This window comes from Saccopteryx bilineata, chromosome 10 (assembly GCF_036850765.1).
Source record: "Saccopteryx bilineata isolate mSacBil1 chromosome 10, mSacBil1_pri_phased_curated, whole genome shotgun sequence".
Classification (NCBI taxonomy): Eukaryota; Metazoa; Chordata; class Mammalia; order Chiroptera; family Emballonuridae; genus Saccopteryx; species Saccopteryx bilineata.
This window is the reverse complement of record NC_089499.1, coordinates 58265411-58283789: the sequence shown is the minus strand read 5'-3', so window position 1 is coordinate 58283789 and position 18379 is coordinate 58265411. Positions and strand designations below refer to the sequence as shown.

General features: G+C 52.2%; 2 protein-coding genes across 9 annotated transcripts in view; one reads left to right on the top strand and one right to left on the bottom strand.

Moving 5' to 3' along the window:
* CHDH (choline dehydrogenase) overlaps nucleotides 1–8896 on the top strand; it is a 55859-nt gene extending 46963 nt beyond the window's left edge. For all 4 annotated transcript variants that reach the window (XM_066245999.1, XM_066245995.1, XM_066245998.1 and 1 more), the window contains 6 exons: nucleotides 4–155; nucleotides 810–939; nucleotides 1979–2113; nucleotides 3275–3417; nucleotides 3864–3966; nucleotides 4690–8896. In XM_066245999.1, the coding sequence (XP_066102096.1) occupies nucleotides 4–155; nucleotides 810–939; nucleotides 1979–2113; nucleotides 3275–3417; nucleotides 3864–3966; nucleotides 4690–5108 (1082 nt within the window). In that variant the 3' untranslated portion in view covers nucleotides 5109–8896. The remainder of the gene's footprint in view (nucleotides 1–3; nucleotides 156–809; nucleotides 940–1978; nucleotides 2114–3274; nucleotides 3418–3863; nucleotides 3967–4689) is intronic.
* Nucleotides 8897–9036: 140 nt separating this feature from the next.
* CACNA1D (calcium voltage-gated channel subunit alpha1 D) overlaps nucleotides 9037–18379 on the bottom strand; it is a 351028-nt gene continuing 341685 nt past the window's right edge. For all 5 annotated transcript variants that reach the window (XM_066245993.1, XM_066245988.1, XM_066245989.1 and 2 more), the window contains 4 exons: nucleotides 17329–17492; nucleotides 14521–14642; nucleotides 11240–11560; nucleotides 9037–10736 (listed from right to left, as the gene is read on the bottom strand). In XM_066245993.1, the coding sequence (XP_066102090.1) occupies nucleotides 10443–10736; nucleotides 11240–11560; nucleotides 14521–14642; nucleotides 17329–17492 (901 nt within the window). In that variant the 3' untranslated portion in view covers nucleotides 9037–10442. The remainder of the gene's footprint in view (nucleotides 10737–11239; nucleotides 11561–14520; nucleotides 14643–17328; nucleotides 17493–18379) is intronic.

Here is an 18379-nt window from a genome sequence, read left to right as displayed (position 1 = left end):
CAGGCAAGCGCTGGAGCACAGCCTGTGCGTACCTGCACCCAGCCCTGAGCCGCCCCAACCTCAAAGCCGAGGCCCGGACGTTTGTGAGCAGGGTGCTGTTTGAAGGCACCCGCGCAGTGGGCGTGGAGTACATCAAGAATGGCCAGAGCCACAGGGTGAGCTTATTACCCCCGGCCTGGGCAGCTCAGATGGCAGGAAGGGAGTGGACAGTAATCATGCTCTTGTGTCCATCAGCACTGTGATGAGGAGTGAGCAGGTGGCCGTGGCCTGAAAGATTGTGCCCAGGGCTTTGCCAGAGGGTGGCCTGGCAGAGGTGAGGAAATCCCATCTAGCCACCTGCAAGGAGCCTGTTGTGCCCTGGAATAAGTGCCCGTGTGAGCCTGTCTGCCACTCCCCACCTCAGAGCTGTCCCCAGCACCTTCCACGCTTTTTCAGAAGTGGATAGGTTTCCCTAGAGGTTTTTAAAACCATAACTGGGGTCCTATTCCGTATTTCTGCACTGTGCTGTTTCCCACCCAGTAGTGAGTCGGGATTGTTCCTCATCCCATGTGAAGACCTGGCCACGGCTGGCTTTACTGAAACCGCTGGTTTGCGTGCAGTTTCTCGATTACGTCCCACAGCCCTGTGTTTAAGACCATCATTACTATTGGGCCATTGCAGAGTATTTCAGAGTATGAACCGGGCTTTATTTATGATCGTAGACTGTAGCTGAACGTGTGGGTAGCTTTCACATAGCACCCCGAGCATTGTCTTCCCATGGGGACGTCCTGCCAAGGCCATGTTCTCAGGGTCCTGTCTGCCTCCCCCAGGCCTATGCCAGTGAGGAGGTGATTCTGAGCGGAGGGGCCATCAACTCTCCGCAGCTGCTCATGCTCTCGGGTGTCGGCAATGCAGATGACCTCAGGAACCTGGGCATCCCCGTGGTGTGCCACCTTCCGGGTGAGTTCCCTTCTCCACGGCTCCCAGAGGGTGTGTCTGCTAAATAAAATGGTTTACTGTATTTTATCAGCATGGAGTGGGGAGGGCACAGGAGTCAGTGTTCCTCAGAACTATCATATTTCTCTTATGAGCCTGAAGGTCCCCATGCCTCACAAGACACTTCTGCCCCTCCCCCAGGCATCCCAAGTCTTTGTGTTGTTTTCCTCCCTTCCTTAGGAACCCTATCCCACTGAGAGGCGAGGCCCCTCTGACAGGGAGCATCTGCTCGCTCGCTCGCTCGTGGAGCCTGCTGGGCCAGGCTCAGCCGGGCACCAGGACAGCTCTGTGGTGAGAGATGTCAGGCCTTTGTGTTTTCCATCCTTGGGGCTCACCAGTTGCTCTGAGGCTAGAGATGCCAACTCAGTGCCCCTGAGTATGCTTTGCTTTGCATTTTAAGACAGTTCTTCAGGCCTGACATTTATTTTATAAACTGTCTTTGGTGCCCTTTGGGGCCTGTCCCTTTTGCCCTCTCTTACGCCCCAAGCTCCCAGAGGCTGGGTCTTTTCTGCATTGAGGCTCCATCATGAGTGGCCTGGTTTCCCACTGGTCCATGACACCGACCTGCCCAGCATCCCCTTGAGCTTGGATGATCTCTTGCAGGATCTACACAGCATGATGGACCCTGCTCCCGCCTTCCCCCAGCCAGGGGTGAGGGTGGGACTGCTAGCCATTCAGTGGCAGCTTACTGAGCAGTACCTGATGCACGCATGGGCCCTGCCTCATAGAGGGTACTGCTCAGCAGGAAGGCGCCTGGTGGTTACAGGTGCTGCCCTGGGAGTGAGCGACAAGGACAGGTAGCTTTAGCAACATCTGCAAGGGCTGGACTTGGCGGGGAGTGCAGGATGGTGTCCCTGGGAGGTGACCTCCAAGCTGTGGCCTAGGAACTGAGTGGGAGTTGGCCTGGCAGATAAGTGGATAGGGGAGAAGTTCTCAAAACCAGGAGAGGTCAGCTAAACTCCCCTTGGTAGCCATTTTTCCTCCCCACTCACTCCTGTTTCAGGTGTTGGCCGGAACCTGCAAGACCACCTGGAGATATACATCCAGCAGGCATGCACCCGCCCCATCACTCTCCATGCAGCACAGAAGCCCTTGAGGAAGGTCCGGATTGGTCTGGAGTGGCTCTGGAAGTTCACAGGTGGGTGTGCTCATCTGTGACCTTGGTAGAGATGGTCTGTGGGCAGCACAGCCTCCTTCCTGAGGTACCAGGCAAGGGCTCTGGCCCCCGACTGCTAGTTTGAAGCTGAGCTCTGCTATTCACCTCAGCCCTTTGAGCCTCAGCTCTCCCCTCTGCAAAATGTGGTACACAGTTCCTGCCTGTTGGGCAGATGCCTAAGGGCTAGATGCTGCATTTCCTTGCAGATAGATGGGGACCGTCCTGTGCCGGACTATAGAGCCAGCATCCACTTCTTAGCATTTTCCATTTGTTTTATAATTTGAGTCTCAGTACCGAGTCTGGCCAGGAAATGGTGCTTTGAAATCCTACTCATCATGTATTTCTTGCACACCTATTGTCTGGTGAATACTAGAGGGTAAGAAGTACCAGAAAGGCAGGTATGCTTGGCAGCTGACACTCCAATGGAGACAATGGGAAGAACCAAGTAAACATGCTAAATTTAATACAGTGAAAGATCAGGTGGTTAGTGAAATGAGACCGAGGTGGCAGGGGATCTGGGAGGCAGGAAGAGTATGTGCAGAGGCCTCTGGACCAGGCACCCAACGCGCGGGGCCAGGGAGACGGCAGCCCCCGGAGCAGGCGGCGGGGGGGGGGGGGGGGGGGGGGCTGGAGGGGAGAGGGCTTGGTCACGAGGCTGGCTGGGTGGGGAGGCTGGGCTGCAGGAGGCGCTGAGGGAGGCCACAGCACCGGCACAGAGGCGAAGGGAAGAGGTGATCTGGGCTTGGACCAAGGCAGGGGTGTGGGAGGCCATACCAAGTAAATGATTCAAGCTGATTTTGGAACTGAAGTTGATGAGATTTTTCTGATGTGCTGTGTGGTGGGCGATGAGGAGGAGGGCGAAGGCAGGGACAGCTTGGGTCTCTGCCTTTAGCCTTATGTGAAAGGAATGGTGACTGCTGGAGGCTCACAAGGAGCACAGACTGGGCTAGGCTAGGGATGCCCGTGGGACATCATGCCTTACAGTCCAGGCTCCCTGGTGGAGTCAGGGGAGAGGAAGCTTGACATGTAGCTGAAACTGAAAGCTGGGTGAGCCCACCTGGGGGAAAGAGGACAGACAGGAACACTGGGGTCCGAGGTCAGCCCACCTGCCATGCCCTGACTGACTTCTCTTCCAATCCTCAGGGGAGGGAGCCACGGCCCATCTGGAAACAGGTGGGTTCATCCGGAGCCAGCCTGGGGTCCCCCACCCAGACATCCAGTTCCATTTCTTGCCGTCCCAAGTGATTGACCACGGGCGTCTCCCCACCCAGCAGGAGGCTTACCAGGTGAGCAGATAGTCCCGTCTTCCCCAGAGCAGCAGGGCCTTCGGGGTGGGGAGCGCAGAAGCCTGTGCTCTGCTCTGCAGATGCTCAGAGTGTCTGCACGGAGGCAGGCGGTCCACGTGGTACCTGGAACAGGGAGGCCGGCATCCAGCTCAGGGCGGGTGCTCCAGGTGCTGAGCACTGGGCATGGGCGAATGGCACCAACTCTGCCCGGGGACTGCCAGCTCCTGAAAGTTTTGGACAATCAGGTGTAGAGGCAGGAGTGATTCATCAAGGTGTTTTTTAATCACTAGGGAAGGGTTGGGGGAGTAATGTAAGGTACAGGCAGATGCTAAAATGTATCTGCTTTTAATTGATTTTGGTTAGAGTCCCACGCACAGGAAACCCAGGTCCCCTCTGAACTGAGCTGGGGGTTGATGGAAGTGACAGCTCTCTCTGGATTTATCTAGGTGCATGTGGGGACCATGCGGGGCACGAGTGTGGGCTGGCTCAAACTGAGAAGTGCCAACCCTCAGGACCACCCTGTGCTGCAGCCCAACTACTTGTCAACAGGTAATTCACTGGCCACCTTTGTATCCCCCCAGGCCTGGGTCACTGATTGAATGACTGCCTTTATGGGGTTTCCATTTGTGCCTGAGATACAAGTTACTGTCTGTTCTCCCTCTGCCCCGTAATTCTAGGCTATAAACTTGCACATACTGCAACACAGTGCCCTGGGTCACGTGAATTAACCCTGGGGCATCATTTTACACAGGAGGAATGAGTCGCAGCAGCTTTCAAAAACGATCTACCAGGAGGTTCGAGGTGACCTGGCTGTGTACACATAGCTCACAGAGCATCTGTCCTATTACTGTGAGCATCCTTTCAAAGCAAATTGTATTCCTGGGCCTGCCTCTTAGCTGCAGCAAAAATGGGCACTTCCCATCAGCAGGCTGTGCCTAGCAAAAACTCACGGGGCACTCACAGCCACACTGGGAAGGAGGCAGGGCATGTCCTCTTTCTCCTCATTTACAGTAAGGAAAGTCAGATCCCCAATGTAAACCTGGGGCCACTGAGGCAAGCTGCATCCATCTAGGATGCTCTGTTTGGGCTTCACTGGACTCCGCTGGATTGCAGTGTAACCGCCTATGTGTAGGTGACAAGCTGCCTGGTGGCTTGGACCGCAGAATCTGAGCTCTCTGCCCTCGGGCAGCTTATTGAGAATCTCCATGCCTAGACTCTTCCAGCAAGGCCAGTATGGTAAGAGAAGTCTCACCTGTTTCTTCTCCCTGACAGAAACCGATGTTAATGACTTCCGTATGTGTGTGAAGCTGACCAGAGAAATTTTTGCACAGGAAGCCCTGGCACCTTTCCGGGGGAAAGAGCTCCAGCCAGGAAGCCACGTCCAGTCAGATAAAGAAATAGACGCCTTTGTGCGGGCGAAAGCGGACAGCGCCTACCACCCCTCGTGCACCTGTAAAATGGGCCAGCCCTCCGACCCCACTGCCGTGGTGGATCCACAGACCAGGGTGATTGGCGTGGAAAACCTTAGGGTGGTCGATGCCTCCATCATGCCCAGCGTGGTCAGTGGCAACTTGAACGCCCCCACGATCATGATTGCGGAGAAAGCAGCTGACATCATTAGGGGACGGCCTGTACTCTGTGACAAGGACGTCCCTGTGTACAAACCCAGGACCCTGGCCACCCAGCGTTGAGGCAGTCACTTCCTGAGAAGCCCCCTCATGAGCCAAGTGAGCCAGGACAGCCCTTGCACCCAATATTCTTTCCCGAAACCATCCAGAATGCTAGGACTCAGTGGCACAGAACTGGACTAATTTCTTAAGAAATGAGACCAGCACTGGTCAGTGAATCAGCTTCCTTTTCCCCGCATTTTCCCATAGGCCCTTTGGAAAGTCCAGCGTCCTGGCAGGGGCCCCTCCTCCCTGCCCCCTGGAGGGACAGCAAAGGGAAAGGGAGGCCGTGGTCTTGTACACGGCACTCTCCCACTCAGGGTTCCGACGCCTTCCTCGGCCAGGGTCCAAGTCCTAGTTGGACTTCAGGAAAGGGTTCTCTCCCAGGCCTCCCTCTGAAGGCAAGCCCCTCAAAGAGCAGGCTGCTATGCACGGAGGCCACATGCTGCCTTCTTCAAGGGGCAGCCTGCGACCAAGAGTCATGCCATAGCTCCAGCATCCCTGTTCAGAGGGAACGCTGCCTGTGGCCTGGAGGGTGAACACAGGCCTTGCCTCTCTCCTCTGCTTCCTGGTCTCACTCCCAGAGTGAGGACCCTGAGGGGCCTGCAGCCTACCTACTTGTCTGATGCTCTGGTTCTTACTAAACACAATCAGCCAACAAGAGGACTTCTGGACCTGGTTCAAGGAGAGACTCTTCACTACTACAAGTTTCATGATTTCACATTTTAAAAGATGTTCCTGTTACCAAGAAACCTGGAACCCAGTGCAAGCCTCACATACCAGACCACTGCTCCATGCCAGAGCGCCAGCCCAGGGAGGCAGCTCCCTCTCCGCCTAGGGCAGGCGAGGTTGGCTAATTCTTATTCTCCAGATGTCCGTAGGAGCAGACCAGGGTGGAGCCATGACTGACAGAGGAAGCAGCCAAGTCAAGCTGTGCTGCCTGAGCCTGTAAAAATTCGATTGAGAGAAATCAACTGTCAAAGATTTGAGTTTGGGTGGGGGGAAGGGAACAAAACCAGATACAAGCACCATTTAAAACAGACAGTTCTGTGATCTTTAAACTTCTTATAATTCAATAATGCAATCCAGTAATTTATTTTTGAACTGAGATGCCTTATCCAGACAGTTACAAGGTAATGAAAACAAAATGCATTTTGGATTGATTTTTTTTTAACCTATTCAAAGCCACGACCTATGGCAGGGAACAAAAGAACTGCGATATGGAAACCTGCCACACTGGGCCCAGAGTAAGGAAGGGAGAAGAGGGGGACAGTCCAGGCTTCTCCCAGTGCCAGAGTGGACTGAGGTGGCTAGGCGGCCCGACGGCCATACTTATGTTTCCAAGACCTTCCAGAAAGGCAGGAAGAAGCAAACCATCACACCCCTCCTTCCCTTAAATCTTACCTGTATCCTGCTTTTATTTTCTGTTCCAAGGGAGGGTAAAGAAAGAAAATTCTAAATCTTTGGAGAGATTAATTTCTCCTAGGGAGGGTTCCCACCTGGTCCACAGCCATCCTCCTCTGGGCCTCCGAGACAGCGGTGGGCCTGCTTCTGCAGCTGTGTTGTAAGCAAAATAGCATGTCCCCGTACAGCTTGACTGTGGCCCAGCCCATCCCCACTCCTGCTCACAGGGGCTTGCTTGTTCCTGCGATCGCCTGGTTCAGCCACACACAGAGAGGGTTCAGAAGAGAAGACTGTGTCACATATCCAGAACCCACAGAAGTCAGAGTGGAAAGATGCTGTTGGGGTTCAGACCAGGACAGAATATGCTGACCAGAAGCAGACCCCCTCAAGCCTGACAGCTGAGAGCGTGGCTGTCTGGGCAGAGTGAGCAGTGGCCCATGTCACAACCACTGGGCTGTCTGCAAGGACTACTGCCATGCGGGACCCTTCCAGCTCAGAAAGAGGGCTGTTGTCCACGGAAGCCGAGAGGGGAGAAAAGTGCCCCCTGGAGGTGGAGAGGACGAGCCACAGCCAGGCTGCCCGTCCAGAGACCAGGCCAGCACTCGGCCCCTTGAGGAATCTGGCAGACTTTGTCAGTTAAACCCAAGCAAAAGCCTGCAGTACCTAAAAAATGAAACACTGTACTTCACCACCCCACCTCCCATAGTTTAAAAGCTGTGGATGTACCTAGTGAGGGGCGCTGAGCAGCACTGGCCCCTTGGAAGAAGCCTGTTTTAGGCTGCTGTGTCTGCAGAAGGCTCTCCCTCGTAGACAAGGGCCCGAACGTGCAGTTGCAGCAGCAGCCCGCCCACACTGTGACCAGGAAGTGGCGGGTCCCAGCAAGCGGAACTCGGGTGCCTTAACTACAGTCTTTCTGTTTCCAGTGCAGACAGCAAGAATCAATATTTCCATACATTTAAATAGATTCTTCTCTCCAGCCAAACCACATTCCTCTGTCCAAAGGTCACTCCATATTTCCACTGATCAATTTAACAGCATATCTGATACCTAGATCCTTTTCCCTTAAAAAATCACCCACACACCCTCCACAGGCCGTCTTGAGACCCAGGCAGTCCTCTCGTACCATCTGTCACCATCCTCAAGTCAAGACCATGCTCAACTGGTTCTCATGTTGGAAGCAAGGGCCCCACGCATTCTTGCCTGCCCTCCAAAGTTCCCAGTAGACAAGGAATATCATTTTTGGGGAAATAAAAACATTTTCAACAAATGAAAGCCTAGCTGGAGTCTGTTTTGAGTTGGGGTAGTCTAGGCAAGAGTTGGAGCTGTGGCGTGACAATAGCTCTGTTGCGAAACACTTCCTAACAAACTGGCCACCCATCACAACAATAAAACTTGTCCGAAAGCAGTCGGCATAGCCACTTATGACTCGGGTGCAGCCAATAAACACAAAGTGCCCTCGTTTCTTTTGCATGTGTGGGCTCAGCAGTAAACTGCACCGAGCGGCTTCCAGGCCTCGGGCCGGTTCTGAAACGTCCTGGACTGGAGCCTGAAGCGCCCCTGGCCAAGTCAGGTGGAAATCACAAGGCCCTTGCTAGTTGAGAGTTAAATCGGAGCTGCCATTTCCATTCTGTGACGTTATAAAAAACACAGATGAAAGAAACTAAATGTATTATCCCTGGAGATACAACAAAATAACAGTGTTGTAGGGAGTGGAAGGGGAACCAAAAAGAAAGACATGTAATCATAAAACTTCCCTAAAACAAAGGGGAAAAAAACAATGCTCTACAACTTCAAATTTTTCTTACAAAGAAAAATTTAATGTTAGGTGAGAGGTTGAACCAGGCTTAAAGCAGACAGATATTAGGAGTGGTGCAGCCTATAAAGACGCCGGTTTGTAAGTACTGACTGGAAAACATCATTGCCTGGACCAGAAAAGTTAGTCCTGGCAGGCAGTGTAGACTGGTGATGTTAAGCCACACAATAAGACCAATACCTAAAAGAGAAACAGTCCAGGGTGATGGTAACAGTGGTTTAGCCCTTTAGGAGAAACAGTGCTCTCTACAGCTGGTATTAAGTTGCCATAGGCATTGAAGGAGCCACAAGGATAAGAAAAAACAGCTACACAGTTACAGAACTGCCCTCACAGTGCCCGCCCCTTCCGCAGCTCTCACTGGCAAACGCCAGCTCTTTGCAAAGGGAGCTCCCAAATAAAGTAAAATTATTACACAATTTTATTCTGAAGAACATTCTACATTTTAATAAAAAAAGAATTTACGTCAGGAAATAGTCATTTACAAACCTTGAAGAGTTTTTTTTTTTGCCTGAATCTGGAGTAAGAATGTCTTAAGAGGTTTGTAAGGTCTTCATAACAAAGTATTGTTATTTACAAAAAAAAAAAGGAAAAGAAACATTAACAGGTTGTCTACGTAATATTTAAAAATTTTGAACCAAAACTTGCTACCTGTTTTTTTGCCTGCAGAGAATCCCTGCCAAGGCAACTTGACAAAGTCGGCATGATTCTGTGAACAGAAAAGGAAGCCTTGACGGGTCTACTGATCCAAAAGCAGGCTTTCCTCAGGAAGAACAGTTGGAGTGGGAGTGCATTCTAGGGGAACTTCAGCCCTCGTTCAGTTGCATATTAAAGCCCTCAGAGAGGACACAGTACAGCAATGTTTTGTAAAAAAGGCAGCAATACCATTTTGTCCAGACCCCACCCGACCTTCTCATTCGCATTCTTTTGTTTCCTCCATCTACCCCTTTCCCCAGCACTTATTTCTTAAGACAAGCAGCCTCAACATTTCCCAGGGGACACGAGCAGAGGGACTTCATTCACCTGCAGAAATGTCCTGTGGGGGCAGTAATCAGCTTGACCTACTCTGTCATGCACTTCTGGGGGTGGAGTGGTTAAAGTAAAACAAAAGACCGTTGCAACCAAGGGTGGAGCAAAAGGTACACTATCAAATCAGAATTCTTGCCCATAGAAAAGACCGCAAACTGTCATCGCGTATAGCCTGTGTAAAGACAGATTTATAGTGATTCAAAATATTTTAGAAAAATCTTTGTAGTGTCAAGTTCTTCTGAACTTAAAATTTTACCCCCAAAAGATTTTTACTGCATAAATGAGAATTTTGGCTCTATATCTTCTACTTCTGTTGAGTCTGAGTAAAAATACCAATAATTTCTAGATTTCAGCGGGGGGACTACAATTATTAGGACCCATATTGCTGCTGTTCAAATATGGTACAATAATTACAAAATATAGACCATCTCTTTACAAATACAAATTATAGTATATTACAAGTCATGTACAATAAATCTATAATTTTTAAACAAACTAGCGTATCTAAGTTGACCTGGTTACGAGTGCATTAGTATTCCAGTTTATGGTTGCCCTTAGTCTGACCGCCAGAAACCGACTGTCTGAGTGATGCTCTCTCATGTAAACTGATGTCACATAACCAAACCTTGCTTATCAGGTCCTGCTTCCCTCTCAGGAACTGTATTTCAGAACAGGAACCAATAAGCCTGTTGGAGGGAAGGGTTTAAAAATGGATAAGCAGGGCCCAGTGAATGTTTGATATGCTAGACCGATGGTTGAGGTAATGACACAGGTATGGTGATCGTCATCACCTTTAACCTTCACCACCAAGCCTGTGGGCAGGTGGGTATGGGCAAGTGCCCTGGCTGGGCTCTGAACGAGAGGACAGGGCTTGTCCAGCACCTGTCCTCTGTGAGCTGGCCGGACGTGCTGTTTCCCACAGCTGGGGCTCAGCGTGAGCACAGCTGTCCCCCACCAGGTTTATGGCTTCCTTGAGGCATGACATCACTTGTACAAAAGTCTAATTGAATATGGACTTCACACTAGTGCCTAAACTTTCCTAACTATGAGGCACTTTTTTCCTGGCCCTCAGGCGCCCCAGCTGAGGGCAGAGGCAGTCCGCCCCTCCCTGGGGGTTACAGGGTGGTGATGCATATCATCTCATCTGCCAGGTCCTCCTCCTCTCTCCCCAGGTCTGGCTCTTCGTCGCTGTATCCTGGCCCGAAGTCCTGCAGCTCATAGTCCTGCCGGCTTGAGATGGGGCCCACATCCCCGTTAGCCCGGGGACGCACGGTCCCGTTAAGCAGGCTGCTGGCTGCACTCTCCATCTCGTCGATGGTTAGGTCACAGGCATCGGCAATTTCGTGTTTTGTCGCCGACACAAATTTTGGGTCCCTTGCATACCGTCCTAAGCCTTCGGATATCAGGACCTGCACAGGAAAAAGGATCCATGGCCTGAATGCATCGTAAGGCTTTGAGGGGGGGACAGTGACAGAAGCACTAACTGCATGACCTGCTTCTAGATGGGACTCAGCCAGTCACGTTTGCTAGATCTCACACATGGTAACTAAATGTCAGTGTAAATGGCTTTGTTCTGAAACATCAGGAAACAAAAACTACACATAGCCCAACAAGAATGAAATTCACTGGTAAAGAATCTCCTAGTATAAACTGGTAATAGCTGCAGGAGGTATAGCTAATTTCGGAGACGAGGCTGTGATGGTGGTTTTATATACATGCTTTAAGTACCATTCTCGCTTCTAAGAAATGGGCAGTGTCTGGATTAGAAGCAATGTAGCCTAGCTCAGGACCCTTCCCGCCCTCAGAGCCGCTTCCAGCTCCTGCTCTGGGTGGTTCTCATGGTGCCACCCTGCCGCCACCCTGCTCTGCCTGTAGCCTGCCCTCCTGTGGTGCATTGGTGAGCCATACTCACTGCCTCCACCAAGCTGTCTGCGCTCCTCTGCTTGTCACTGTTTTTGTTGTGGAAGCTGCTGGGGACAGTCAGGCTGGCTGGGGTGAAAGTCCGATAGGAGATGCCAGGCTCGTCCGTGTACCAGGAGCTGCGGTGCAGTGACGGCAGGCTGCCATTGACCTGGTCCAGGGCCTCCGGCTGTTCCACCTGGATCAGGGGGGTGTAGCACGGTGCCCAGTCCCTGTACGGAGGGGTCGCTGGAGGTGTGGCCCATGACCGGGTTGAGTGGCTCGGTGAGTACTTCTGGGCTTGACTCGAGTCTAGGCCTGCAACAGCCATGATCTGAGGAGAAAGGGCAGGCGGGAGCCCCGAGCTCGTCAGAGATCTGGGCCTTGGGCCACCCACAGTGGGCCCAGCGTGAGGCACTGTTTTGCATGGGCAGCCTCGGACAAAGACTGTAAAAGCACTGAGTAAATTAAATGAATTGGCAGTAAAAAATTTGGCTTTTCAGCAGACTGTATTTTCTTTTCCCCCAAATCCATACTGCATTTCCTATGACTGTTCCCAAGCAGGAATCAGTTGCTAATTTGTGAAATCACTTTAGAACAAAGCATACAGACAAGCTGGGGTATGCCACCCAGCTCACTCTGGGTTAAATATGGAAGTCCTTTCAGGGCAGGCTAATGGTCCCAGCTCTCACAAGGAAATAAACAGCTGTTCTCTTTACTCTAGTGCAGTGGTTCTCAAAGTGTGCGCCAGGGCGCACTGGTGCACCCTAGATGTCTAGGTGTGCCCTATGGTATTCCAGAGAAATATGTGCCTGTTGGGGACCAAAAAACCAACAGGGTTTTTGGAGTTTAGATTTTTGGGGGAGAAGTGTGGGGAATTGGCTGTAAACCCCACCTCACTTGCCTGATTAGGTTGCAAAAGGCTGTTAAGCTGTGGTGCTGGATTGTTTACACTACCTTCCATGTTCCCCAGAAAGACTGGAGGCAAGTTTCCTCTATCCTTTGTTTGGTGTCAAGTTAAGATGATATGTATGGTGGGGGTTTTCTGCACTCAACACAATGCAGAGTAGAAAGAGAGGAGTTCTTCAATGTATTGAGGAGGAAATGAGAGTTTGCCTTTCAAATATATACCTAAACATTAAAGAAATCGCTAGGACGAATCAGGCTCATGTTTCTCATAAACACAAGAATGAAAAAACACATTTGTGCCGGGACCTGCTGAATTTACTAAATCTTACTAAGAATGTATCTCTCTATATAAAAAGATAACTTTTTGTCATTTTTTATTTTAACTCCTTTATTACAAATTCTAAAAAGCATAACTCAAAAAAATGTAACATAAAAATGTTTTTTTAATGTCAGAATAAATTTAATTTTCTCATATTTATTTTGCTTACCATAAAAGCATGCTTGGATTTTATATTTTTTTCTTTAATATTTGACTTAATTATTATAACGTATTTTCCAGAAATTTGTATATAGTGCGTCTACAATTATTTGTAGGATTTTAAATGTGCCCCGGCTTGAAAAAGTTTGAGAACCACTGCTCTAGTGCAACATGTCACATCTTTCGCCCATTCTGAAGCACTGGGTGGGAGAAGCAAGGCTCTGGTGGCACCACAGCAGATCCACCTGGGCATGCTCACTCTGCACAGGGTGACTCTGAGGCCCAGTCTTGTGAGCAGCACGGCCCTGTGTCCAAATCGGAAGCCAAAACTGCCCAAGGGAGGCAGCGCAGACCAGACCTAGGCCTGGCCAGTACAAGCAGCAGAGGGCAGGCATTTTCACACACACCCCTGTGGAGACTTCCATGCCTCCTTGGTTGGTGGCATTTGATGGCCTGGGCCTTCCCAGGGCTTGTCCTTCCACATGATAAAGCAGGACACAAATCAAAATGAATGTAAAAACTGAAAGCAGAAAAGTAAAAGCTAGCAGAGAGACTCGAATACAAAGTCTGAAATTGTGCCCTGGCCAGTTGGCTCAATGGTAGAGCATTGGCCTGGCATGTGGAAGTCCCAAGTTCAATTCCCAGTCAGGGCACACAGGAGAAGTGACCATCTGCTTCTTCACCCCACCCCCCATTCTTGCTAGCTTTCTCCTCTCCTGTAGCCATGGTTTGATTGGTTTAAGCGCATCAGTCCCAGGCACTGAGGATGGCTCTGTGGAGCCTCTGCCTCCAGCACTAAAAATAGCTCAGTTGTGAGGAAGGCTCCGGATGGGCAGAGCACTGACTCCAGACAGAGGTGGTGGAGTGGATCCCGGCCCGGGCGCATGCAGGAGTATGTCTCTCTGTCTTCCCTTCTCTCAATTTATTTTACTTTTTTATTTTTTAAAGTTTTTAGTGGGGGGTGGGGGAGAAGTGGGAAGCATCGTTGCTTCTTGTATGTGTCTTAACCAGGCAAGCCAAGGACTTTGAATCGGTGAACTTAGTGTTCCAGGCCAATACTTTATCCACTGTGCCACCACAGGTCAGGCCCCTCCTCTCACTTTAAAAGAAAAATTAATCTGAAACGGCAGGTACTGCTCATGTGCTCAGGACACTCAGGGTGAGGGAGCGACCTGGATGGCTGCTCTGCACGTTTACAGACTGGGTGCTAACAGCACAAGGCAGCTCTCTCCGCCTCCCTACCCCTTCCCAACACACACAGCGCACAGCACCTGGGGTGCTGCTCTTTTCAGAAAGAAAAGCCCGTGTCCTCGAGGCAAAGCCCTGCTGAGTGGGCTCTGGCCCCGCGCTCCCTCCTGTTTATCTGCCCTCACTATGGACAGGTCCTTCTCCCTGGACTCAGTCCCCTTGCAAGGCAGCGTCAGGGGCTCACTCACCCCCTGGCCACGGGGCCCTGCCCACAAAGGGCTCTATAAATGAAGGAACAACCTCTCAGTGAAAATAAGGTGCAGTGCTGATTGTTCAGGGTCAGTCAAGTGGCCACCACTCCCAAGGTCATGGATTGCCCTAGGCCATCTTCAGTGCTGAGGAGAGACTTGGGAGCGATGTGCACCCTGGCTGAGAACCCAGCTTTGGCAACTGGCAGCCTTGGGTTCAAATGCCAACTTGGTCACTCACCTCTGGTGTGAGCTTGGGCATGCCCCCGCCCCCTGATGTTTGCTCTTCCACACAATGGGGTTCGTGATAGGATCTATTTGCAGACTTCTTACACAATGGAACCCCAGTGTGTGTGAAGGTTCTCCCCCCCCCCCCCGTGTTGGCAGCCAAGGGGAAAGGGTGTCCTGAGGGTGGGTCCCACACAAGGTGCCCTTTGGGCCATGGGAGCAAGGCCAGGTGGGCCAGCTCACCTGTTGCTGCATCAGGTGCAGAGGCAGGGCCGTGCGGTGGGGGAAGGCGGGGGAAGGCGGGACCTCCTCCTGGCTGCTCTGCCGGCGCAGGCACTCAAAGTTGAAGGAGGACCTCCGGTGAGCTGAGAAGGCAAAGCACATGAGCTGCTGGAACCAGCTCTCTGGCAGACCCCAGGCTCCGGGAGTCACAGTGGCCCACCAAGCAGTCAGCAGGTAGCCCAGGAGGAAGCAAGTGGTTCATCCAGAAGAGGCATTAGGTAGTGAGATCTTAGGACTTTTGGAAGGAGGATGAGGAATAAAGCCCAAGTGAGGGATGTTTTTTAAAAGTGCTAGTAGAGTTCTTGTAAATGCCACGCCTGTTCTTGGGGTGGAGCTGAAGGCAGCCAGAGGGCGGCTGTTGTGATGTGAAGCCCCTGCCCCACGTGCTGAGGGGACAAGGCATTTCAGGCGAGAGCACAACCCCACTCTAGACTCACACAAACCCTTGCCGGCCACCCCGTTCTCACCTCCCAACCCTCCCAAGTGTCTCTGGGGCCCAGGGTATCTCTCGGGCGCTCCCGGGTCTGTATCTTGGCCTTAAGGGAAGTGACTTGCCATGTGCCCTATCAGCTCAACCAGGTAATAAGAAAACTTTTGTTGGGGAAGACCCAGCTTCTCTTGCACTGAAGACAAAACAAACAGGAACACCTCTAACTTGAAAGAATGCGGTTGTCCTGTTAGCAGCCACTTAGAATAGAGGCTTATTTATACACAGGTTGAGCGATGACAAGAGATGCAGAGCTTGCGGCTTCACTGGACCCCAGGCTCAGGAGACCCACCTGAATTCAGGGTCCCTGGACACAGGCCAGAGGCCACCCCCTGGTAACACCTCCATGGGAAAAAGGAGGCATTTCAGGAGCCCTACTGGTAGTCTGCAAGACAGGGATAGCCAAGTCACCTTAATGGCGCCTTTCCTGACCTGCTTTCTTAGCTCACAGGGCATGCCTAAAACTCCACACCCCTAAATGTTCGTATTGGACACTGTAGACGCCAGCCTGGGGAGGCAGCCCAGGCAACTGGGGCTGCTCACAAAGCTGCAGGGACCGGCCCTGTGAGGGCTCTGCTCCAGAAGTGCATGAGGACAACGCTGGCCACTGCCCCACGGGGAGGAACAAGAACACTCCTGGTCTCACAGGCTTGACACACACTGTGGGGCATGCAGGAACCTCCTGAGTTGAGTCAGTGGCTGCTGTCCTCCTCAGACAGCCTACCCTCCATGCACCACCCAGGGGCTGAGTTTAACAGAGTTCTAAAGGGGACAGGCCACCCTTGGGAGCACAACCTCTAGGACCCTAGAGGGCATCAGATAGCGGGGCCCGAGGCTCAGAGCCAGGAAAGGAAAACCACTGCCCCTCTCTTTTGGGTAGTGCTTCTCAGGTCTGAAAGTGAGCCCACATATACCCATCATCTCATTTGGGCACAACCATCTCTGCTGGAGGAAGTTATCTTTCTGAAGCTGAGAACACAGGCTGAGGAACTCCATGCTCTCCCTGGCCAAGGTCTGAACCTCCAGGCAGCAAAGCAAATTAAATACATTTTATTTATTTGCTCTTACAAAGACAGAGGGCAGTTGCTCTTGTCCACTCAGGTTCCTCACTTCCCAGAGGCAGCACCTGTGCAGGGCGCCCCGGGCACTAATGCAGCCACCAGAAGGAGGTGTGAGGGGGCAGCAGACTCAGGTATGGGCAAGGGCCTCTACCCAGCCTTACCTGCATGTGCGTCATCAACATTAATGAGACCAGAAATGCTCTGTGTGTTTGGGGCTGTGAAATTAAATATTAACCATGGAAATGTGTCTGAGTACACTCCCCAGCAGGGCTGCGACAGCTGGGCAGAGACAGGGGGCCCCAGGTGCCATCCAGCCATAGTTGTTACTGTGCACGGAGCCAGCGGAAACACCAGAAGTGCATATTCTTTAACCATCATCCAAAGGCCCACATGCCCCAAATCAAACTGCCTGGCCAGGAGCTGGTGGGGCCATTGCTGCATTTCTTTCCCGGACCCAAGTTCCTCACTGGGGCTGACCCAGATCTCCTGGCAGTGCCAGTTATGCCATCTGCACAGGATAACCAGGGGGAACAGCCAGCCCCTGCCCCTGCTCAGCAGGACGGGATCCTGGGCCCCAGGATGGGACGGCCTACCCTCAAGATCACTACCAAGGCCCAAACCTGCCCCCTGAGTAGAGGGCACTGGCAGACCGGAGGCAAAGACGGAGAGGAGGGTAGAGAGGTGAGAGAGGAGACACCTGGTATCGCCTGAGGAGAGACGGACACCGAGAACCCCCAGGTACTGCATGCTCGGAGGCGTGGGCCTTGGTAAACAGACTTGGGCTAAGTCTAGCTCCGCACTCAGCAGACCCCTCCTGCCCTGCGGGTAGTTGCCCTGATCCCCAGAGTGGGCCTGACAATAGCAAAGTACATGTCTTGCCCACTTCTCGGGATGGATCCCAGGCTCAAAGGCAATAAAAACTTGCACATATAGCCCTTATCAGATACCCCATGCTATGCAGCATTAGGGCCGCACACTCTCTCCTCTTAGAGAGAGTCCAGAACAGCGCTGAAGTAGTTTGAGCTCAAACACATGGAATGTAGATGAGAAAGAGAGGAAAGCCTATAGCATCTCCAACCAAGGGGCTGGCCTTGGGGACTAAGGTCCCTGGCATGGCAGGGCCACATCCATCACCCCCTTCCCCCCACCCCCACCCCAGGGCTGGCAGGAGCAGCACCTGTTCTCTGGGGGCTTCACCCCAAATAAAAAATTTGGCCTCACATGTTGGGGTGGGAGGTAGTAAGCGTCTCCTTGGAGATCTCCGGGAATCATAGCAAATGGGCGAATCGTCATCATCCAAGAAGCCTTGGGGGTGATGGTAGCCCCGGGGCCGCTCGAAGTCCAAGTGGCTGCCTGGATATCGGTCGTAGTAGCTGTAGTTCTGCCTGATGGTCCAAAAGGCCAAAAGAGAGAGTAAGGGGCAAGTGGATTCCTAGGTAACAAGCCCTTTCCATCAGATAAATCCACCTCTATAGTCCTCTCTCCACCGCCTTGGGCACAGTAGGACTGAAAACAAGGTAGTCCTCAGCTTCATGGAAAATTCTAGATGGAAGCTAGGGCTGCTCCTGGAAGGTTCAGAACAGCAGGCCGGTGATGACTGGGGTGTTGGTGGTTTTCCCAAACCGGGGCAACCGCAGACCCAGGTCAGATGTGGACTGCAGATCTCCTGCAAGCTTGACTGTCACCCGCTCACTTCCTCCTTGAGAGCCCTTCTCCTGGGTGCCTGCCCTCGGCCAGTTGCTGGGCTGAGAACCAGGGACATGGAGATGCATGAAGCATAGCCCCTGCCCACCAGGAGCTCAGCAAAAACCACAGGCACAGAGACGCCTAACACGGCTGGGAAAGGTCGGCGCTGGAAGAGAGGGGCCAGGGCCGGCTCCAGGAATCCTGGGGGCTGGGTACTTCCATGTCATTCAGGGCATGAGAAGCAAAGCCCTGCAGCAGGTCTTCAGGGGACAATGGGGCCAGGCCAGAGAGGTGGGGCAGGGTGTCCAAGTGGTGGGCATCGGGCATGCAATGACTCTGAAGAAGGAATATCAGAATCCGTTTGGTCAGAACCGATGGTTCTGGAAGTCAGGCATTGAGGGAGGCTGACGGACGGAACTGGCGAAGGACAGGGTGAGTGAGGGCCTGGCGGTGACTAGCAATGATTCCCAGCTCAGCTACTAGAAGAGACCCCACAGCAGAACCACGTCCACATCAGTGGACCACCTGGTCATGGGGAAATGCAACTGACACAGAAGAGGAAGGTAGGTGACCTGTGTCCCCCAGC